The 24,538-nt window shown below is 42.8% G+C and overlaps 1 protein-coding gene across 4 annotated transcripts in view; it reads left to right on the plus strand.

Annotated features, from left to right (window-relative positions):
• LOC144590853 (talin-1) overlaps positions 1 to 24,538 on the plus strand; it is a 214,388-nt gene that overhangs the window by 138,018 nt on the left and 51,832 nt on the right. For all 4 annotated transcript variants that reach the window (XM_078395257.1, XM_078395318.1, XM_078395370.1 and 1 more), the window contains 9 exons: positions 19 to 132; positions 699 to 833; positions 2,212 to 2,340; positions 9,029 to 9,131; positions 10,918 to 11,126; positions 13,323 to 13,442; positions 14,446 to 14,643; positions 16,519 to 16,658; positions 22,347 to 22,440. In XM_078395257.1, the coding sequence (XP_078251383.1) occupies positions 19 to 132; positions 699 to 833; positions 2,212 to 2,340; positions 9,029 to 9,131; positions 10,918 to 11,126; positions 13,323 to 13,442; positions 14,446 to 14,643; positions 16,519 to 16,658; positions 22,347 to 22,440 (1,242 nt within the window). The remainder of the gene's footprint in view (positions 1 to 18; positions 133 to 698; positions 834 to 2,211; positions 2,341 to 9,028; positions 9,132 to 10,917; positions 11,127 to 13,322; positions 13,443 to 14,445; positions 14,644 to 16,518; positions 16,659 to 22,346; positions 22,441 to 24,538) is intronic.

A 24,538-nucleotide genomic window follows, 5' to 3' on the forward strand; every position in this document is an offset into this window, starting at 1 on the left:
ATGATTTTGTATTTGCAGTCTGTTGCTGAACAGATCCCAATGCTGGTCCAAGGTGTGCGCGGCAGTCAGTCACAGCCCGACAGTGTGAGCGCACAGCTGGCTCTCATTAGTGCAAGTCAGAACTTTCTCCAGGTAAGAAAATATCTGTCAATGGATTTGCCTGTGTTTTGTCTGTCTTGGGGTACCTGTGCAGCCCCTTCCCGTTCATCATTTTCCATTTCTTCTAGTTGAGCTGCAAACATCCCTCCCTCCCTCCCTCCCTCCCTCCCTCCCTTCCTTCCCTCCCCTCCCCTTCCCTTCCCTTCCCTTCCCTTCCCTTCCCTTCCCTTCCCTTCCCTTCCCTTCCCTTCCCTTCCCCTCCCTCCCTCCCTCCCCCCCCCTCCCTCCCTCCCTCCCTATCAGATTCTGGAAAAGCTGCTTTCCCTATGTTATTGGCCACCGGAAGGGTCCATTCATAAGCTTAGGGTTCTGCCTGATTTTCCTCCACCCCATTGTGGATATTGGACTCTGGAATTGACACACTCCAAACTGAGAACTATATTGGGCACTCTATATCTATCCCTATTCTCTACTTATTGTATTTGAGTTTGTCTGATTGTATTTACTCATTTGATTGGATAGCGTGCAAAACAAAGCACTTCACTGTACCTCAGTGCACATAACAATAATAAACTAAACTTTTAAACTTTCTTTTGTAGCCTGGTGCTAAAATGGTTGCTGCGGCCAGATCTACAGTTCCTACCATTGGAGATCAGGCCTCAGCTATGCAGCTCAACCAGTGTGCTAAGAACCTAGCAAACACATTACAAGAGCTGCGAGCAGCTGCCCAAAAGGTGAGTGAAATATTTATAGCCATTGTGGGGTGTAACTTACTATAATAGCCAACAACAGAATGCTCAAGATATTTATGTCATGTTTCCACGATGAGCACAGGGACTGGGTGACAAATATACATGAAAAAAGAAAATGGTTGCTTGATGCTCCTGTGTATGTGTGCACAGAATATTTATATTTTTACATTATTGTTTGCAAAGAATCCCAGAATTATCTATAAAGTAGCAGGTCTTTTCCCCTTTCGGTTCTTCTTCTCCAGTTGTGACATTTAATTAGTATTTCAACAGAATCATCAGAATTTTCATTAGTTATCGAATTAACTACCAGAAAATAAATGACAAAGAATTGTTTTGAGGATTTCCAATTTCAATCCAGCAGTATTTTTTTATGAAATCAAAATTGTGATTTGGAGTAAACTCTTGTTGGTTCAGCAATATTTTCCTTGCAGAATAATGAGTGCAGAAAATAAATTTAGTTTTTAATTTGGAGATACAGCATAGAAAAGCAGGCCCTTTGGCCCAATGATTCCAAGCTGACTATTGCTCACCTTTTCACATTCTTAGGCCCCCCTCGGTCATGGCTGACCATGGGTGATGCATCCTAGTTGGCTGCTTGCTCCACACCTCGGCTAGAGAGTAGGTGTAGGTTTGCAGTGATGTGTGGTCGGTTGCAAGCCTTGGCGATGTCATATGAAGGACAGGATGTTGCCCATGCAGCACGTCCTCCCTCCAAAGGAACAGCAGAGCCGTTACAGTTTGGCACCAGCGCCGTCGCAGGAGCTGCCAGAACGAGGTTGTAGACAACGACCAACTGCCTTAGGGACTCCGACTCCGGATTTTCTTGAGGTTTACTCCTGGAGCCTTTTCTATGACTGGATATGGCCACAAGGCAGTGGAGGTTTTAGATCAGAGTTTTCCCTCTCCTAGATGGACTGCCTTCCCAGGCTGACGAGCCTCATCTGCCCGAGACTCCTGGGGGCAGGAGCGTCTATCTTACCGTGCAGGTCTATAACACCTGCCCACTGCCCTACATTTCACTGCTCTACTTTTCACATTAGTTCTACGTTATCCCACTTTTTAATTGACTCCTTACAAACTAGGGGCAACTAATTGTTTTAAAGAGGCCAATTTACCTACAAACATACAGTTTTTGGGTTGTGGGAGGAAACCAGAACACCTGGAGGAAACCCATATAGTCACAAGGAGAATGTGCAACTCACATAGACAGCACCCGAGGTCAGGATCGAACCCAGGTCTCTGGCGCTGTGAGACATTTGAAAGATTTAAGACCATTATCTCTTCTTCCATTTAATGGAATTTGCGAAATTTGTATTGACTGAATATGTTACTCCCGTGAATATGTTCTTTTCCCGTGTAGGCACAAGATGCCTGTGGCCCCTTGGAAATAGAGTCTGCCCTGAACCAGATCAGAACACTGGAGAAAGACCTGCAAGAAGCAAAAGCAAACGCCGCTGAGGGAAAGTTGAGACCGCTGCCTGGTGAAACGGTAATTGGTCCTTCTGCTTTGTTCTATATTTGGTCATCAATAAAAGATTTTAGTGCATTGATAGATGAAGTAAATAGGCATTATACCTCTGATCAAATGAGACAGATTCAGTTCACATTAACGAGGCAACGTCATAATGTGCAAATAGGATCAGGGGAATATTTCATACTAAAAAATAGTATATTTATTCTTTGAGGAGGATATGCCAGATATTGTTTTACGAGATGATATAAAGCTGGATGTGAAGCAAGATTCTGAAACTAATCTTGAATTTAAAAAATAATTGTTTACTCGGGGAATCTTTCTCCATTCATCCCTTTCTGGGTTTAAAAGGCATTCTGTTCCAACGTGTCTATAAAGACGCACAAAAGATGGTTGAAATGAATGGGTTTCCTGTTCCTAGGAACAAATTAGCCACTTTCACATAACTTTGAAATGGACGTTGCAATTGGGCAGCTCCCACAAGTGTCAGTTCTTGACAGCCAGAGAAATGGTGTTTATTTGTTAACTTTCTAATAGCTGGAGAAGATAAAGAGTACCTTGAGCCTGCTTCACTCTTGAATGAACTTGTTGCTGATCCAATCTTGGCCTAAGTACCACTTTTCTGCTCTCTCCCCAAGTCCCTGATTTCCTTGTCATTTAAATATCAATCAATCTCCGCCTTAAATATATCCAATGATGCCTCCTCCATAGCTCTCTGGAGTAGAGAATTGCAAAGATTCACAGCCCTTGGAAAGAAGAAATTCTTCCTAATTGTAGACCTCAAACCTAATCAAATTGTTCCAAATGAAATTTCACCAGTGATTTATGAAGTGGCAGTATATTAGAAAACAAATGATTTACTTTTTTCACACTACCGTCAAACATTGTTAAAATAGCTTAAATCCATCATCAGGTCGGGTCCCTAATTTTTAGTGCTTTTGTTCAGTTCAACTATTCTTTTCCTTAATGTCATTGTGTAGATGTGATGTATTCCACTTCTCCCTAAACTGAATTTAATCTGCCATTTGCTAGTCCCATTCCCATGTTCATTTCTTTCTGCAGATTTATCGGCTTTGAATTGAATTTATTTGTCATTCAAAAATTTGAATGAAATGTCTTCACCCTAAAGTCATAACAATAAAAAGCAAACAAAACACACAATTACATAAGATTTAACATAAACATTCATCACAGTGACTCTCCTCCAGGCACCTCCTCACTGTGATAGAAGCTACAAAACGTCTTATCAAGTCCTTGCTTCTTCTCCCGCAGTCAGGCAGTCAAATTGCTGCATCGAGGCTCCCAATATTGAAGCCTTTGTTACTTTTAATTAATTCCAAGTTTAGCAACAAAGTTGCTTCTGTGCTGCAGGTTCTTTGTCAAGATAAGCAACCCCAAAACTGGACCTTTTGGAACTCTGCTTATGACATTTTCAATTTGCTCCACCAATACTCCATTCCACCAATTTTGATACTTTTTTGACATCGTTTCCATCGGATCTTACAGATAATAAATTATAAATAGTTGAGGCCACAGCTCTTTGATGCATCATAAGTGAAAATACACATGGTAGTGTTGACTAAAATGCAATATAGAGTCTTAGAGTGATACATTGTGGAAACAAACACTTTGGCCCAACTTGCCCACACTGACTAACATGTCCCAGCTACACTAGTCCCATCTGCCAGCATTTGGTCCATATCCCTCCAAACCTGTCCTATTCATATACCTGTCTAACTGTCTCTTAAATGTTGGGATAGTCAATAGACAATAGGTGCAGGAGGAGGCCATTCGGCCCTTCGAGCCATTCAATGTGATCATGGCTGATCATTCTCAAGTCTCTAGTTCCTGCCTCAACTACCTCCTCTGGCAGCTTGTTCCATACTTCCCCCACCCTTTGTGTGAAAAAAGCTATCCCTCAGATTCCTATTAAATCTTTTCCCTTTTACCTTAAACCTACGTCCTCTGATCCTCGCATCACCAACTCTGGGCATCCACCTGAGATATTCCTCTCATGATCTTATACACCTCTATAAAACCACCCCTCATCCTCCTGCGCTCCAAGGAATAGAGTCCCAGCGTACTCAACCTCTGCCTATTGCACAGATCCCTCGTCCTGGCAACATCATTGTAAATCTTCTCTGTACTCTTTTCAGCTTGACAACATCTTTCCTGCCCAGAACTGAACACAATACTCTAAATGTGGCCTCATCAACATTTTATACAACTGTCACATGACCTCCCAACTTCTATACTCAGTACTCTGGCTGATGAAGGTCAATGTGCCAAAAACCTTTTTGACCACCTGATCTACCTGTGACTCCACCTTCAGGGAACCATGCGCCTGCACTCCTAGATCCCTCTGCTCTACAACACACCCCAGAGCCCTGCCATTCACGGTGTAGGTACTGCCCAGGTTAGACTTCCCAAAATGAAACACCTCACGTTTTTCTGCTTTAAATTCCATCAACCATTCCTCAGCTCACTTGACCAATTGATCAAGATCCTGCTGCAATTTTTCACAACCATCTTCACTATCTGCAAAACCAACCACTTTTGTATCATCTGCAACCTTGCTAATCTTCAATATACTTTAAAGTGATGAAAGAGAAGGACATAGATTTCTTACAAAGAGCCATACATCATTTCCTTCATGCCATCATTTTTGTGTTGACCATCAGTTCCACAAACAATAAAAAAGAATATAGAGGCCAGAAATAATGCAGAGATGATTTACAAGGAAATATTAGCGTATACACATCAGGGGATGTTGAACAGACAAGTCTCTTTTCCCTTAAGATTGGCTGATGGATGCTCTAGTGGGGACCCTTTAAAAAAAATAATAATCAGAGTTTCAATGTAGATGCAGAGAAAATGTTTGCTTGCAGGAAAACAGCATAACTAGGCACTGGCAATGCAACATTGCCACCAGAAAATCCAGCAGGAAATTCCGTTTTGTTTAGTTTAGTTTATTGTCACATGTACCGAGGTACAGTGAAAAGGTTTTGTTGCGTACGATCCAGTTAGCAGAAAGACAATACATGGTTACAATCGAGCTATTTACAGTAGATAGATACATGATAAGGGAATAACATTTAGTGCAAGGTAAAGCCAGCAAAGTCCGATCATAGTCTGAGGGTGTTCAAAGAGGTAGATAGTTCAGCACTGCTCTCTGGTTGGGGTTGAGAGGGAAAATTGAGAAGGAAGGTCATCCGTGCCTCGATCACCCCTTGAGGTGACAATAATATAAAGGCATTTAAAAAAAGTGTGGATAAGAAAATAAAGATAAAGGATATGGAGGGTTATGCTTATAGATTTGGATGGGTAATGATGGGTGGAGGCTTAAATGGAGTGTGGATGCTTGCGTGGACTCGTGCTGAAAGGCATGTTTCTGCAGTAACTGCTATATAATCCATTGTCATTGGAACCTAGACATGGACAAAATTAGCAGACAAAAATGAAATGGGATAGTTCATGGTTGCCAAAATAATATAGTTTATAATATTGCTTAATAAATCCTGCATTTACTCTTAGTAAATACACTCAAACATAATTTCAAAATGCCTTGGGCGATGACCATTTGGCTCATCAAATCTACAGCTCTTGAGCAATCCCATCAGACGCACGCCCCATTTTATTTCCTTGTGATCTGCTGTCTCACAGTTTAGTTTAGAGATATTGCGGCCCACCCAGTTTGCACCGACCCCGATCACCGATCACTAGCACTACCCTAAACACTAAGGACAATTTACAGAAGCAAATCTATCTAAAACTCTCATTTGTTTGTTTGTTTGTCCCTGGACTACAGCCAAAGTGGTACACGATAGCGCGACAATTTTAGGCCCACCTTACTCACCGTCGTCCCTTTGGTGCTTATGGAAGAAGTTTCATTGAAATCGGTGTTATATTTTTAAAGTTATTCACATTTTAAAGTTTAAATCTATCTCCTAGGGAGGGAGGAGGGAGAAGGGAGGAGGGAGGATAAGAGGGGTTGAGGGGGATGGAGTGGGGGAGGAAGGGGGCGGAGGGGGAGGGGGGTGAGGGGAGGGAGGGGTGAGGGGAGGGAGGGGGGAGGGGAGGGAGGGGAGGGAGGAGAGGGGGGAGGGGAAGGAGAGGGTGCTGCACCAATGCAGGAGAGGTTTGGGCCCAACGGGTCCACTTGGTCTAGTAACCTACAAAACTGTACGTCTTTGGAGTGTGGGAGGAAACCAGAGCACCAGGAGAAAACCCATGCTTTCACAGGGAGAATGTACAAACTTTGTACAGGCAACGCCCGTAGTCAGGATCAAACCCAGGTCTCTTGTGTTGTCAGGTAGCAATACTACCGCTGTGCTACTGTGCCACCCACAGGGGTGTCATAGTCATACAGCGTGGAAAAAGGCCCTTTGGCCCAACTTGCTCACACCAACCAACATGCCCCATCTACACTCATCCCACTTGCCTGCATTTTGCCAATACTCCTTTAACCTGTCCTATCTAAATGTTTCTTAAACATTGTGATAGTACCTGCCTCAACTACCTCCTCCGACAGCTCGTTCCACACACCCACCGCCCTTTGCATGAAAAAGTTACCCCTCAGGTCCTTACTAAAGGGCCTGTCCCACTTCGGCGATTTGTAAGGCGACTGCCGGCGACTGTCAAAGTCGTAGGAGATCGCCGAAAAAACTTCAATTTTTTTAACCCTACAACAATGACAAGGACAATGCCTACGACAAGTTACGACAACCTTCATAACGAGAGGATTGGCCTTCATAACAAGAGGATTGGCCTTCATAATGAGAGGATTTCAAGTATAGGAGTAAAGAGGTTCTGCAGTTGTATAGGGCCCTGGTAAGACCACATCTGGAGTATTGTGTACAGTTTTGGTCTCCTAATTTGAGGAAGGACATCCTTGTAATTGAGGCAGTGCAGCGTAGGTTCGCGAGATTGATCCCTGGGATGGCGGGACTGTCATATGAGGAAAAATTGAAAATACTAGGCTTGTATTCACTGGAGTTCAGAAGGATGAGAGGGGATCTTATAGAGACATATAAAATTATAAAAGGACTGGACAAGCTAGATGCAGGAAAAATGTTCCCAATGTTGGGGGAGTCCAGAACCAGGGGCACTAGGCCTATCCTACATACTAGGGACAATTTACAATTTTACTGAAGCCAAATAACCTATACATCTGAGACAGACACAAAAGCTGGAGTAATTCAACGCGCCAGGCTGCATCTCTGGAGAAAAGGAATCGGTGACGTTTCTGGTCGAAACCCTTCTTCAAATGTCACCTATTCCTTTTCTCCAGAGATGCTGCCTGACCAGCTGCCTGACTACAGCTTTTTGTGTCTGTCTTCGGTTTAACCAGCATCTGAAATTAAATTATTTGATTTTGTTTTATTTTGTTTTATTGGTCAAAATAAATGAAATTAAAATATTTGAAAGAGATGCCATGAGAAATTACTCTGAAATACAATAAACTTCAAACATCAATCTTTGGTCAAAATGTCCAAAATTTACTTGATTCAAACAAACAAAATTCTTATAAAAGGTGGATCAGCACCGGCGACAACCAAAGTCACCTGGCGACAACCTACGACAGCGCCCACGACAGGATACGATAAGCTACGATTATTGGCGTCAAGGCAGTTGTCGTCGAAAAATTTTGAACATAATAAAATTTCCGCAATGACCTGAGATCTGCTCCGACTCATTGGAGACGACTCACGGCCATGCCCGCAACACCCTGGGGAACCTGCAGCGACAGCCTAGTCACGACCATGCCCGCGACACCCTGGCGAACCTGCAGCGACAGCCTAGTCACGACCATGCCCGCGACACCCTGGTGAACCTGCAGCGACAGCCTAGTCACTGGCAGGCGCCTTAAAAATCGCCTAACTGGGACAGGCCCTTAAATCTACTTCCCCTCCCTCCCCAATCTCACCTTAAACCCGTGTCTTCTGATTCTTAATTCCCATACTATGGGCAAGAGACACTATCCGAATAGATCCAGTGCACCCAACTCAATAGACAATAGACAATAGGTGCAGGAGGAGGCCATTCGGCCCTTCGAGCCAGCACCGCCATTCAATGTGATCATGGCTGATCATTCTCAATCAGTACCCCGTTCCTGCCTTCTCCCCATACCCCCTGACTCCGCTATCCTTCAGAGCTCTATCCAGCTCTCTCTTGAATGCATTCAGAGAATTTGCCTCCACTGCCTTCTGAGACTCCACTGCCTTCTGAGACTCCACTGATTCTCCAATCCCTTATCCATGCTAGGGGTGATTTACGACACGATATGATAAAACTTTATTCATCCCCGGAGGGAAATTGGTCTGCTGACAGTCACCACGCACAAGGTACACACAAACTTGAAATGAAAAGTGAAAACAAAAAGAAAAAGACAAGCGAGGGTTGGCTCCCTGGGATTTGCAGTGGCTGCGTTAATCTTCCAACCTGCATGTCATTGGGATGGGGAGAAATCTGGAGTACCTAGAGGAAGCACATACATTCACTTGGATAGTACCAGGAGTCGGGATCACACCTGTGAAGCAGCAGCACTATGTGGGGCAGGAATGTGCCGACCATATCTTAAACCATATCTTAATAACATAATTGTGTAAACTTAATACTATTAGCTGATATAATATGACATAACTTTATATGGAGTCTCCTTAATGTAATACTGAGAGATGATCATTTTCTCTGTTTATATCGACAGCTGGAGAAATGTTCCCAGGACTTGGGAAGCAGCACCAAGATGGTGGGTGCTTCTGTGGCGAAACTACTGAGCGCGGTCACACAAGGAAACGGAAATTACACTGGTATGTTGAATTATTGTGGGTCACACAAGGAAACGGAAATTACACTGGTATGTTGAATTATTGTGGGTCACACAAGGAAATGGAAATTACACCGGTATATTGAATTATTGTGTGTCACACAAGGAAATGGAAATTACACTGGTATGTTGAATTATTGTGTGTCAGACAGAAAAATGAAAATTGCACTGGTATATTGAATTATTGCGGGTCAGACAGCACACAGCACAGATAATTCAAGCAAAATAGTCTGGGTTATAGATTTTTATTAGGTATGTAACTAAAAATATATTGTATGTTATCCTGGTTGTTATCTGAGAACATTCTCTTCATATTTCAACCTTGCCCAATACTTCTCCATTTCAACAGTTGGAAAGCTGTTTTTGTTCCTATTTCCTTGGCCTTGGCATAATGTTTTTGTTTTGAAATGTGTTTTAGGGTACATCTACGTATAAAAATAAATACTAGTTTTATATTTGGAATTAATATTTACTTAAACTATCAGTTATCATGATCCCAGCCTTTTTATTTTAAAAAAGCAAGGCTAATATCTTGATCTGTATCCCAAATGGCAATGAGTGAATTCATTTACAGTTTGCAGCATTTAGACTTAAATCAGTAATATCATTGATGCAATTGTAATGGTGCAACATATTAAATACACTATTACATTATAAAACAGTTTGTGCTGTTACATTATACAGTACACTATTACATTATAAAACAATTTGTGCTTGGATATTTCATTTAAAGTAGCAAGGTGTAAATCAATATCCAACTTCACGACTTCCTTCTCCTACGTGAAAATGGACCTACTATCTATAAAGCATTAAGGTGGATAAATCCCCAGGACCTGATGGGATCTATCACGGATTATTAAGAGAGGAGATTGCGGGGATCTTGATGAAGATCTTTGCGCCATCTCCAGCCACAGGTGAGGTCCCAGTGGACTGGAGAATTAGCTTATGTCATTTATTTATTTAAGTAGGGATGAAGAATCGGGGAAATTATAGGCCAGTGAGCCTCGTGTCAATGGTAGGGAATCTATTGGAGAGGATTCTTCAGGATAGGATTTACCCCCATTTGGAAGATTAGACTTAGTATTAAAAGGCAGTGAGTTAATACTCTCTTACTGTTCCATGCATCTGTCAATTTTAACAGTAGTACATCGTAAAATCAAAATTTGTTCTTGGATAATGCTACAGAATTTGAGGTTTGATAGAATTCATGAATAACTATGACATTTCCACATCCTAGCCAGCCCTTGTTTCGACTGGCTAAAGAAGATGGCCATTCAGTGACAGGCAGTTAGAAGTGTTCCCCAGTATATTTCAGAAGCATCAAGAGAAAAAAAAAATATGCTTGAGATACTTAGAAACATAGACACAGAAAAATAGGTGCAGGAGTAGGCCATTTGGCCCTTCAAGCCAGCACCACCATTCAATATGATCATGGCTGATCATCTAAAATCAGTACCCTGCTTTTCCCTCATATCCCTTGATTCCTTGAGCCCTAAGAGCTAAATCTAACTCTCTCTTGAAAACATCTTGTCTGCTTTTTCCCCATATCCCTTGATTCCTTTGGCCCGAAGCGCTAAATCTAACTCTCTCTTGAAAACATCTTGTCTCTATTGTCTTGTTGGATAGATCATGAGATAGAGATTAATGGTCTACATTGTAACTCTGTAACGTGCAGGCATAAAATTTTAACATACATGAAAAAAATATTTGATTATTTCCCTCCCCTCTGCCCTGTCCCTTAATCTTTCTGCCCTGTGTCTGTGTTTCAGGGTTGGCCTCCAGAGAAGTAGCTCAGGCATTAAAAGCTCTTGGCTCAGCTGCGCGGGGTGTGGCTGCCAATACTACTGATCCCCAAGCGCAGAATGCAATGCTGGAGTGTGCAGGTGATGTTATGGATAAATCCAGCAATCTAATTGAAGAGGCTCGGAAAGCCATGGCGAAGCCAGGTGACCCAGAAAACCAACAACGTCTGGCACAGGTTAGTGCACTGCAGAGTGACAGTCTTTCACTTGCTTTTGTTCTTCCCTTTCATCTGTTTGAACAGACGAGACTTGAAATTCATTTTTAAGGGGACAGTGTACACAAAAATTAATTCACTCGTATTTTTCGGTGAGGATTATCATTCATTTATTGTGTATCTGCATCTAATTGTTACCTATGACAGGTGATTTATCACTTGTCATTTCCCAAGACTGATATCCCTAGCTTGATCCACATATAATTATGCCCATCAAATCATAAATTTTAGTCAACCTTTAGAGAGGCCTTTTGAAAAATCCATGCCTTTTGAAAGAATTAAACTCAATTCCTTGGGCACACCCAGTATATCAAGATCCTGGTGTGATTCTTAAATAATTCAGAGATCACTACCCTCAAGGACTTTTTTTTTTAACCCTTTGCCTCAATCCCTCCATTCACTTTACAGAACCCATCCCTTTTTTATTGCGTGTCATTGTGCCAATGTGCACGATGACCTGGCTGCTCATTCTTGCCTTTGGTAATGTACAGTAGCCACACGGGGACATCCAGGACCCTGGCACCAGAGAAGCATCGCACCATCCTGAAGACTTGTTTGTGGCCACAGAATCTTCTGTTTGTCCCCTAACCGATGAGTGTCCTCTCACTATAACCCTTGTGTGCCGAGACTCTGATTGCCACCAGGCCAGTCTTCTGCCTGCATGTCCGGTGTGACCATCTGTCTAAAGCTCCCATCTGTATGTGCTCAGTATCCCAGATGACCCTGAGTGCATCCATCTCCCGCTTCAGTATCTTCATGTGATCAGTGAGGAACTCCAGTTTAACACACATGCCGTACGTGTAGTCACCAGGGGCACTGGCAGATTCCCGGATAGCCAACATCCTACAGGAATAGCACGCCACTGTCCGAACTGCCATCCCGACTGCACTTGGGCTAAAGATGAAGGTTATAAAGATCTTGCCTTCATACACCCCGCTCGAATCTCCTCGCCAAAGCTCGAGTCGAAGTCTCAGCACTTGCCCTTGATCACTGCACTCTGCACCAGACATGGCCACTCTCCACTAGTACCAGTCTTCCTTTCATGCACCACCAGGGACTTTCATTCCCTAGAACTTACAGCCATTTGTCAGATCGTCCATGCTCCTGCTCATTTCAGCTCTGCAGTCTTTCTTGAAACTCCCTGCTCATTCACATAGATGGTCAACGCATGGTTTTAAAGCACCCGTGTTATTTCTTCTTAGCATCTTACTGACTGGCCTAGGTTCTACTCTGACCTCGTGTGCTGTCTTTTGGGGTTTGCATGTTTTCCCTGTGACAGTGTACATCTCTGCCAGCAACTCCAGTTTCCTCCCATGTCCCAAAAATGTGCTGGTAGGTTAATTGACGACTGTAAATTATTCCTAGCGTAGGTAAGCGGCATAACATTCAATGTAAATTGATGGATAGGGGAAAGTAAATTGCAAGGTTAGAGAGAAATAAGGACGTAGAATAGGACTAAGAGATCATTCGGGTGGATGCTGGCCTGGACCTGATGGGCGAAATGGCCTCCTGCATCACACTTAGACCCCCTAGAACATAATCGGTGGTAAAGCTTAGATACGCCTGGTTTATTTGACTGCATGTTACTTGTGTCCACTCTGCTCTTCCATCGACTCTGTTGTGTAGACAAGAAAGGTTGAAAATAAGATTTTATTGAACCAAAGTGATGCATCAAATAATGCCTAATAAGGAATTCCATGACAATATAACTTTGTACTTTGAATGTTGTCCTTTGTGGCAAAAAAACCCCCTGTATTTTCACTGGGATTAGCTATAATTTAAATCTGTGGTTTAAAGGTTTCAGTGGAAACCTTGAACACGCAAAGGCATTTTCCCCCCCATATTGATGCTTCCACTATCATGTAATCTTATGTACACACAATTTCTTAGACATTGTTTTTCGATGAGGAATGAAGTAAGTCTGGAGGGTGATTCATTCCACTCTCTGCTACTTGGCCCAAGTCTCAGCCTTAAATGGTGTGCGTTGGAAACTGGCCTAAACTGAACCTTACCTGTATCAAGAGCATTTCTACGAGTTTCATTACATTTCCAGATCGATTCCAGACTTCATGCTTAAGGCATTTGAATCCAATCATTCAATATTGTTAATAATTGGTGATTGATTAAGTTATCCCACATCCACTTTGCTTCCTACAGGTGGCAAAGGCTGTGTCAAATGCTCTAAACAGATGTGTGAACTGTTTGCCAGGCCAAAGAGATGTTGATGCGGCTTTAAGAACTGTTGGGGAGGCTAGCAAAAAGCTTCTTGCAAGCTCGGTAAGTAGTTGCTGTGAATTGTAATTAAAGATGATGATGCCAAGTTAGTTTCATAAAATGGAGAGATACAGTCACCAGGCAGAATACAGCTTCAGGTGCGATCCACAAAGAAATAACAATTCAATGATACTTTATTAGTCAGATGTACCGAGGCACAGTGAAATTCATTTTTGTGCATAGTTCAGTACAGTGTCACTATACATAAGGACTTACATACATCTTAGATAATCATCTCGGATACAGTACAAGTGTATAGTAGTGGTGCATTGAGACAGTTTACAGAGTCGCCAGATTTCAAGTCCCACTTGTTATAGGTGTAGAGTTTGTTACCTGCCCATGAAGGCCCATTGTTATGGCAGTGTTGCAAGGTCAGCCTGGCCAAGCGTGGCCGATGGTGTCCTCCAGCGCTGCTCTACCGCTCTGTGCCGCTGCAGGCCGTGTCCGGTCCACGTGCTCGGCCTCTTGGAATGAAAGCATTAAGTGAAGTTCGATAAAATGGCATTGGCATCCTAAGATTACTGTGTAAAATTTATTAATTATTTGAACTAATCTTAAAAACATGGTCTGTATAAATAAAAATGTCATTTATCATCATTAATAAAGTGAAATATGCCAAGCCACTTCATAGAGATGTTAACACAGAGTAGTTTGATTAGCAGTTGTGTCAAGCCTCACAATGGCGCTGGAGGAGGCCCATGACAGAAAGGTCCGATTGGGAGTGGGAGGGGGAGTTGAAGTGCTCAGCCACCGGGAGATCAGGTTGGTTAAGGCGGACTGAGCGAAGGTGTTGAGCGAAACGATCGCCGAGCCTGCGTTTGGTCTCGCCGATGTAGAGAAGTTGACATCTGGAGCAGCGGATACAATAGATGAGGTTGGAAGAGGTGCAGGTGAACTTCTGTCTCACCTGGAAAGACTGCTTGGGTTCTTGAATGGAATCGAGGGGGGAAGTAAAGGGACAGGTGTAACGTTGGCTGTTATCCAATCTTATTTACTATTTTTTTAGTTTCCACCAAGTTCCAAGAATTTCCAAGAGGCCCAAAGCCAGCTAAATGAGGCAGCGGTTGGTTTGAATCAATCGGCCAATGAATTGGCGCAGGCATCGCGTGGAAACACACAGGACCTGGCAAAGGCATCTGGCAAATTTGGCAACGGCTTCAATGAATTCCTCCAGGCTGGTGTTGAAATGGCTGGACAGTCCAAGGTAAGAGAATTAACCAACAGGGAGCCAGACTAAAGCATTGAAAGCCATCTATTTTATCAAATAAGCGACTATCCTAATAAATTAGACTTGGTGAAACACTAAATGGTTTATAATATGTTTCCATTGAATCCACAGTAGGGACTACAACATTTACTTCTATTTATATATCATCCTTCATTTAGTAAAATAGCCCCATGCATTACAGGACTATTATCAAATAAAATATGACACAACACCATCCGACACACCAACACAACCCAACAGTTTGAACACTGAATTCTCCAATTTCAGGTAAACACCAGCCCCCTTATATCCCTTATCTCTTTTTCCTCTCTCTCTTCTGCACACTAATTTCCCCCTTTTGCCCTTCACCCGTTCGCTTCCACCTATATTCCTTCCCTTTGCTTTTCATTTCATGCCTTTTCAATCCTTGACTCACACTTTTTAAAGTTTCATCTCTCGCCTTTATCCAACCATTTGCTAATAAACCAACCCACCCCCCAAACCTGTATCACCTATCAAATGTCAGGCCTTGCACTGCCCCCGACTCTTCCAGCTTCCTTACTCGTGCACCCCCACCACCACGGCCAATACAATTAGCCTGAAGAAGGGTCACAACTTGAAAAGTCACCTTTCCATGTTCTCCAGAGATGCTGCCTGCCCCGCTGATTTACTCCAAATAGTCATAGAGCATGATACAGTGTGGAAACAGGTCCTTCGGCCCAACTTGTCCACACCAGCCGTCATGTCCCAGCTACACTAGTCCCACCTGTCTGCGCTTGGTCCATATCCCTCCAAACCTGTCCTATCCATGTACCTGTCTAACTGTTTCTTAAACGTTGGGATAGTCCCAGCCTCAACTACCTCATGTTTGAAGTTGACATGGTTCTTAGTGTAAAAGGTCCCGATTTGGTCTCCAAACTAATGATCTATGCGACTTTAGCAGAGACAGAAACATGCACTTATGCATTCAGCTTTGATCCCCTTCCCAGGCCCCCCACACTCCACTCCCCAAGTGCTTCTGAAAATCAGAAAACATTTCCATTGAGGATATTACATGTGTGTAATAGCAAATGTTGATTGACAATAGACAATAGGTGCAGGAGGACGCTATTCGGCCCTTCGAGCCAGCACCGCCATTCAATGTGATCATGGCTGATCATTCTCAATCAGTACCCCGTTCCTGCCTTCTCCCCATACCCCCTGACTCCGCTATCCTTAAGAGCTCTATCTAGCTCTCTCTTGAATGTATTCAGAGAATTGGCCTCCACTGCCTTCTGAGGCAGAGAATTAGAAATTACGAGTGCAATGATTGGGTGGGGGGGTCCTTCCCTATTCCCACATGTTTTTATGTTGTCACTCACCCTGCCATGGATATTTTAAAGGCAAAGAAAGATAGATTCTTGATTAGTGTGGGTGTCAGGGTTACGGGGAGAAGGCAGGAGAATGGGGTTAGGAGGGAGCGATAGATCAGACATGATTGAATGGCGGGGTAGACTATAGGCTGAACGACCTAACTCTGCTCCTATCACCAACTACCTTATGACCACCACACAGCACTCTGCACCACTCCAACAAACTGGCTTCTCTGGTTTTTCATTTGCAGAAAAGCTGCTTGGGTGAGGCGCTTGATATAATCATAGTTTGTCGCCAGTATGTGTTAACTTGCCCTGCCCCTGGAGGGTGGCCAATGCCTTTGGAACCTTCGTTTAACCAAGGGTCAATCTTTGATCAAAGTTACAAAGAGAGCAAAATAATTAATGACATAGTCATGGTCACACACTGTTCCAAGTTTTGTTGACCTATATTTTAAATCCTAACATTTGGATTAACAAGGGAATTTATTTTTGGTTCTCATTCTCTGCAACTCCACAGGATAAAGAAGACCAGGCTCGGGTAATTGGAAACCTGAAGAGTATTTCAATGTCATCCAGCAAACTCCTACTAGCAGCCAAAGCACTCTCTGCCGATCCAACAGCTCCCAACATCAAGAATCAACTTGCTGCAGCTGCTCGGTAAATGTCCTCATTTTACTTCCTTAAACGGGCTCGTCCCTGCAGCTCAATGCCTTTACTTGGCATGTTACATGCATTAATCCTGTTTAATGACTGTCTTGTGGAAGCAAATATGAAGCAGACAAAATAAATAAAACTAAAATTGGAAAAGTTAGAATAAAAGCCAAAACTGCTGATAATGCACAGTAGTTTGAATAGCAGTTGCGTCGAGTGTTAATTTCAAGGAAGCCATTTAAAAAAAGGAAATTACTTCTTCCCTGGGACTAAAGTAAACCAGCTATTCCTTTCAACACGTTTTTAATCTCCCACACGACAACCATTATTAATGGAATCATTAATTAGTAGTTGTGATTTTTGGCACACAACATTCCCATCTTGTCCAAACAATAATTCTATCATCTTCCACCCACTTTGAACACTGCACCCAGTATGCTCAGAGATTCCTTCCACGTTAAGCAATTTAGTTTAAATCCGTTTTCTTCTGAAACCTCCCCCACTCGAGTTCGTAAAAGATGTTAGAAAATTATTATCGGGTAGTGGGTGGACTGCCTATTTGCTTTGGTCATATGAATGATCAGAATCAAGTCAAGTCAAGTTTATTTGTCACATACACATACACGATGTGCAGTGAAATGAAAGTGGCAATGCCTGCGGATTGTGCACAAAAAAGAATTACAGTTACAGCATATAAATAAAGTTAATAAGTTACTATAGTGTAGACAAAAATTTAGTCTCTGGAGTTATAAAAGTTGACAGTCCTGATGGCCTGTGGGAAGAAACTCCGTCTCATCCTCTCCGTTTTCACAGCGTGACAGCGGAGGCGTTTGCCTGATCGTAGCATCTGGAATAGTCCGTTACTGGGGTGGCAGGGGTCCCTCGTGATCTTACTTGTTCTGGATCTGCACCTCCTGATGTATAGGTCCTGCAGGGGGACGAGTGTAGTTCCCATGGTGCGTTCTGTTGAATGCACTACTCTCTGCAGGGCCATCCTGTCCTGGGCAGAGCTGTTCCCAAACCAGACTGTAATGTTGCCGGACAGGATGCTCTCTACAGCCCCAGGGTAGAAGCAATGAAAGATCCTCAGAGACACTCTGAATTTCCTCAGCTGTCTAAGGTGTTAAAAGTGCTGCTTTGCCTTACCCACCAGTGCGGCAATGTGCGTTGCCCATGTCAGATCCTCTGTGATGCAGACTCCCAAGTATTTTAAACTGCTCACCCTATCCACAGTAGACCCATTTATCTCCAGTGGCGTGTACGTCCTTGGATGTTTAGCCCTTCTGAAGTCCACAATCAGCTCCTTCGTTTTAGTGACATTCAAGAGGAGGCTATTGTCCTGACACCAGAGTGCCAGATCAGCCACCTCCTCCCGGTAGGCCTTCTCATCGTTGTTGGAGATCCGGCCCACCACCACAGTCAATCAACCGAGTTAGAGTCATGCAACACAAAAACAGGCCCTTTGGCCCAACTCGCCTATGCCGACCAAGATGCCCCCATCTATGATAGTCATGTTTTGCCCGCATTTGTCACATCTCGCTCTAAAGCTTTCCTAGCCAAGTACCTGTCCGATTGTCTTTTAAATGCTAGTATTGTAGCTGATTCAACAACTGCCTCTGTCAGTTCGTTCCATATATCCACCACCCTCTGAATGGAAAAAGTTGCCCCTCAAGTTCCGATTAAATCATTTTTCCAATCTCACCTTAAGCATGCGTCCTCTGGTTCTTGATTTCCCCTACCATGGGTGAATGACTCTGCATTCAACCTATTAAGTCCTCTCATGATTTTGTGGACTTCTAACAAGATCACCCCTTAGCTTTCTGTGCTCTAAGAAATAAAGTTTTAACTTTCCCACTCTCTCCCTGTAGCTCAGGTCCTAGAATCCTGGCAACATTCTTAAAAATCTTCTATGCATTAATTCCAGCTTAATGACAGCCATATGACATATAGGAATATAGCAGGGTGACCACAACCTCACCAATATCTTGAATAATTGTAACATAACATCCCAACTTTAGACTCGATACCCTGACTGATGATGGCCAATGTACCAACCACCCTATGTACTATGACATTACTTTCAGGGAACTATGCAGGGATCTCTAGTCCCAGATCCCCCTACCATTTACTATGAAGGTCTTGCTCTGGATTGAACTCCCAAAACGCAACACCTCACACTTATCTGCATTAAATTCCATTGACTATTTCTCAGCCCATTCGCCCAACTGATCAAGATCCTGCTGTAATAATAATCCAGTATAATTGGAACCTCAGTACTTGAAATGTTGGCCTGAGAGAGGACACTGATATTAGTTCACATGTGCTGCTGGTCGGTTTTGAAGGGGAAGATGTTGTTAATATCTCCCTAGTGCTTTGAGGTACCTGCAGTGGTGGTTCTTTGACCTGGTGACCTACTGCCCAGAGTAACCACGGGCTTTTTATTAGGATTTGACATTTTGATCTTCAAACTCTCTTCCCCAGACATCGCACTGAGAATGATGGTGTATCTCATCATCACTGCCTCCAAACTTGCACATATGCAAGTATCATGTGTTGCCGTTGTTTAGTGACTGAAGTTTGAACCACCTTGACCACCAGTATCCAATTTTTGTCATAAATTAGCTGCATTCCAGCGGTAGAATATGGAGGTGACATGAGGCATTGTCAACAAAAATTGAGAAATTGCCAGCACAAAGAAACAGCCCTGCTTGATACCAGTCTGCAATGAGTGCTGCCTTCTCTCAGAGGGTAGTGGAACTCTGGAATTGTCTGCCCCAGAGAGTGAAGAAGACCAGATCCTTTAATGTATTTAAGGTGGGGAGAGATAAATATTTGAAAGATTGAGTGATTGGAGGATATGAGGAACTGGCACAGAAGAATAGTTGAGGCCAGCATAGCTCAGTCATGATCATATTGAATGGTAGCGCTGGCTTGAGGAGCCTAGACACCTGCTCCTATTTTCTAGTGTTCTTTAGATGGGCTCTCTTGTAGATCTGATGGTTAATGTCATGGCCCCCTTCTCCCTGTGGTGGGAAGTTGAGGTTGTGGATTTATGACTGCAGTAAGGATCTGTCTGTTTCTGGGGCCTTGTTTTCCAGTTAGCATCGCCTTCTTCCACATGTTCAGTAGTCACGGCATTTGTGATTTGCGCATAGGCCGATTTGTGTAATGAAGTCAGCGCACATACATTAAAGACAATTGCAATTGAGAACTTATTTAAAATGTTCCTTCCAGTGGGTGGAGATTACTTCTTTAAGTTCTCATCTCTCAATGGAATTTGACCTTAACAATTTGAAGAATTTGACATAGTTATCAGGGAGTTGGTGAACAGCCTGTGCTCATTCCACTCACATCTGCTCTTTTGGTCACAGATTTTCCATTGGATCTCAATCTGCCCGTCTGTGGGGATGTTTTCTTTCCCTTGAGTCATGATCGGTATTCATGAAACACACGCCTTATGTTTACAATTCGTTATTTCTTGAGTTGAGTTTAGTTTATTGTCACGTGCACCAAGGTACAGTGAAAAGCTTTTGTTACATGCGAACCAGTCAGCGGAAAGACAATACATGATTACAATCGAGCCATCCACAGTGTATCTTGCACCTCCTGGCCACTCTCTTCAAACAAATCCTAGTGCTTTTTGGTAGAAAGCCAAGAATCTCTTCAAGGGCTAAATATGGTGGACTCTAGGGGACTCCAGACTGCATGGATATTAGTTGAAAGTCATTAGACCAGCAGGGAGGTACTGTCTGACTAAATCTATCTCTGTGGATTAATTGAAAGTGTAATTGCAAGTTTTTCTTGCAGCAGCAGATGCAGCCATCATTTTGGGGCAAGTTCATGGAGATAATAAACCGTTTTAGGTAATGGGGGATATGGACCCCTATGAGGTTTCTATAGGGAATAATGAAGTAATCCAAGGTACCAGTGCCAGGGATGGTCAGTTGATATAAAGACGTGCTTATTTCTCTGCTGGCCGAGATTGTTGGTTATTATAAGACCATACACGAAGCATTTTCAGGGCAAGAATGGAGTTAGCTTTTTCTGCTTCCTGCTCGCTGACTATATCTTGCCAGATGATTGCTTCTTTTCCAATCCTGGCTTTATAGTAATCTAGGAAGATCAATTTTTCTCCTTTGGGGAATTGGGTCTTAATATTTTTGTTAAACTATGTGTTCCTTGCCCCATCCATAGCGCATGTACTAATGAATCAACTGGATCATAAGGTGTTCACTAACAGGTTCTTTTGACCTGAGATGTCTGTTACATACCAGCTACTGCATGGACTTGACGGAGCAATGTCCAGATCTAGTGGCAAGGGGCTCAAATACAATACAATACAATATATCTTTATTGTCATTGTACCCAGGGGTACAACGAGATTGGGAATGCGCCTCCCATACGATGCAATAATTTAAGTAATTAACAGCAACCCAATGAAACAAAACAATTGTAACAGTTTTTAGACAGGGTAAAGTGCAAGTTGATCTATGCGTTGATCAATAAGTTGATCAATAAGATCACTGAGGATCACTGAGCACAGATGTAAATGCACACACGCAGGTCAGCATGTGTGCAGATGCTTGATACCACATTTCCCTGCATGCATGACCACTGACGGGCTCAGGCAAAGTTTCCTTTGCCCAGCTCTGCCTTCTTGCTTCCCATCGTGTCCCTGATCAACCTTTCCTCTCGTCGCAGTTCTGAGTTAAACCAGTTGCTGAGCTGTAAAAGTCTGGGCTCGATTAAGGACTGATGTCTCTGCTGAGAAGTATAAGCTTGCATAGATGATTTAAACTTGTCATTGGTGCCCCTTCAGCCAGTGTTTTCATTTCACCAAAACACACACTCTATTTTTCTCTCTTTTGCCGTTCTTCAGTTCTTTTGCCGGCTAATTTGTCTAGTTAGTTTTCCTCCTGACAATTGTGTCACCCTGCCGCATTAAAGAGTGCTGGAAAGATTGCAGAAAAGATTTACACGAATGCTGCCAGAATTTGAGGAATTGAGTTACAGAGAGGATGGTTGGACTGGAACTTTATTCCTTGGAATGTAGGAGACTGAGGGGGTGATCTTCTCGAAGTGTATATAATTATGAGGGGAATAGAAAGGGTGAATCCATTGTCTTTTTCCCCAGGTTTGGGAATCAAGAACTAGAGGCACAGGTTCAAGATAAGAGGGGAAAGACTTAATCGGATCCTGTGGTATAGCTTTTTCACAAAGAGGGTAGTATGTATATGGAATGAGCTTCCAGAGGAAGTGGCTGAGGCAGTCATTATAACAACGTTTAAAAGACATTTGGACAAGTGCATGGATAGTATACGTTTAGAGGGATACGGGTTAACCGTGGGCAAATGTGGTCGGCTTGGTTGTGGTATCTTGGTTGGCATGCACGTTTTGGGCTGAAGGGCTGAAGGGCCTCGTATCATGCTGTATGACTCTATTAGAATGCTGTTGAACCTCTCATTCAAATGCTAATAAACCAGTTATGATATTGGAAATACTAGATTCACTTCAAGCTATTGCCAATTTTGTCGTTAAAATTTCATGCAAACATTTGCAAACTTCTCAAACATCATTTTACAAATATCAACCAAGTTTGGGATTTAACGTATGGCTTTATTATGAATTCCACAGAGAATGTAGTCTATCTGCGGTGAGTAATGTTTCGTATGGTGTGTTTTTTCTCTCTTGCAGAGCTGTGACTGAAAGCATTAATCAGTTAATTACGATGTGCACACAGCAGGCTCCAGGGCAGAAGGAATGTGATAATGCTCTCCGTGAACTTGAGGTCAGTGATGAATTGCCCCAGTTATTGTTGTTTTGATTTGAAGGATCTTGCGTCTACTTAAAGCAACAATTTCAGGATAGGTTTTTGATTTACTGTTAAGCATGAATTACCTAGCTGATGACTATAATGTTTCCTGCATGTTTATGATCTTGGTTAGTTTAGCTTATTGTCACGTGTACCAAGGTACAGTGAAAAACTTTTGTTGCGTGCCAACCAGTCAGCGGAATGATATGATAAAGGTATCGTTACGAGTGAGCATGGAAGTAACAGGATCGTTCCGAGTCAGCATGGAGTTAGGAAGGGGAAATCATGCTTGACTAATCTTCTGGAATTTTTTGAAGATGTAACTAGGAAAATGGACAAGGGAGAGCCAGTGGATGTAGTGTACCTGGACTTTCAGAAAGCCTTTGATAAGGTCCCACATAGGAGATTAGTGGGCAAGATTGGAGCACATGGTATTGGGGGTAGGGTGCTGACATGGATAAAAAATTGGTTGGCAGACAGGAAACAAAGAGTGGGGATTAACGAGTCCCTCTCAGAATGGCAGGCAGTGACTAGTGGGATACCGCAAGGCTCGGTGCTGGGACCGCAGCTATTTACAATATACATTAATGACTTAGATGAAGGGATTAAAAGTAACATTAGCAAATTTGCAGATGACACAAAGCTGGGTGGCAGTGTGAACTGTGAGGAGGATGCTATGAGGATGCAGGGTGACTTGGACAGGTTGTGTGAGTGGGCAGATGCATGGGAGATGCAGTTTAAGGTGGATAAATGTGAGGTTATCCACTTTGATGGAAAGAACAGGAAGGCAGATTATTATCTGAAATGGGGAAGTACAAAGAGATCTGGGTGGCCTTGTTCATCAGTCACTTAAAGTTAGCATGCAGGTACAGCAGGCAGTGAAGAAAGCTAATGGCATGTTGGCCTTTATGATAAGAGGAGTTGAGTATAGGAGCAGAGGTCCTTCTGCAGTTGTACAGGGCCCTAGTGAGACCGCACCTGGAGTACTGTGTGCAAATTTGAGGAAGGATATTCTTGCGATTGAGGGCGTGCAGCGTAGGTTTACTAGGTTAATTCCCGGAATGGCGGGACTGTCATATGTTGAAAGACTGGAGCGACTAGGCTTGTATACACTGGAATTTAGAAGGATGAGAGGGATCTTATCAAAACGTATAAGAGGCAGGAAACATGTTCCCAATGTTGGGGGAGTCCAGAACCAGGGACCACGGTTTAAGAATAAGGGGTAGGCCATTTAGAACGGAGATGAGGAAAAACTTTTTCAGAGTTGTAAATCTGTGGAATTCACTGCCTCAGAAGGCAGTGGAGGCCAATTCTCTGAATGCTTTCAAGAGAGAGCTAGATAAAGCTCTTAAAGATAGCGAAGTCAGGGGGTATGGGGAGAGGGCAGGAACGGGGTACTGATTGTGAATGATCAGCCATGATCACATTGAATGGCAGTGCTGGCTCGAAGGGCTGAATGGCCTATTCCTGAACATATTGTCTATTGTCTAAAGGGAATAATGTTTAGATTAAGAAGAGCATAGTTAAAGTGATAAATGCTGCTGTTAGAGTAGGGGTTTCAAGGAGTGGAGCGATGATAATGCATGATTGCAGATCCAATTCTGAGACCAGCACACAAAATCATCTGACTTGGGTGCCATCTTGGATCAAGATTGTTTCTGTGAGACACAATCTACTTCTGGCCACTTGCATGTTCTAGCAATGTTACATGTCATGAGTTTGCTGGTGGTTTGTCACATTTTGTTAAATACAAGTGGTGAGTGTTGCTAGCATCCTTTAGACAAGCTTATGTACTTAATATTTTTGAAGTTTGATTTATCTGAACCAGTCAGGCAGCCAAATTTACAATCAAATAATATAAACATCAGAAATAGAATAGCATTATGAAGTTCTTCTGAAGTGTAAGTTTACAAAATTTAAAACAAATCATAAAGAAGGAACCTTGGTCCTACTCAGCCTTTGCATTACGTTTTGTGCACTATGCAGTCTGATAACCAAGCCAATATAGTTAATAACAAAACATTGCATGTGCTTATTTTCAAATCCTTTCATACCATCATTCTGGATTCTGTTG

This window comes from Rhinoraja longicauda, chromosome 1 (assembly GCF_053455715.1).
Source record: "Rhinoraja longicauda isolate Sanriku21f chromosome 1, sRhiLon1.1, whole genome shotgun sequence".
Classification (NCBI taxonomy): domain Eukaryota; kingdom Metazoa; phylum Chordata; class Chondrichthyes; order Rajiformes; family Arhynchobatidae; genus Rhinoraja; species Rhinoraja longicauda.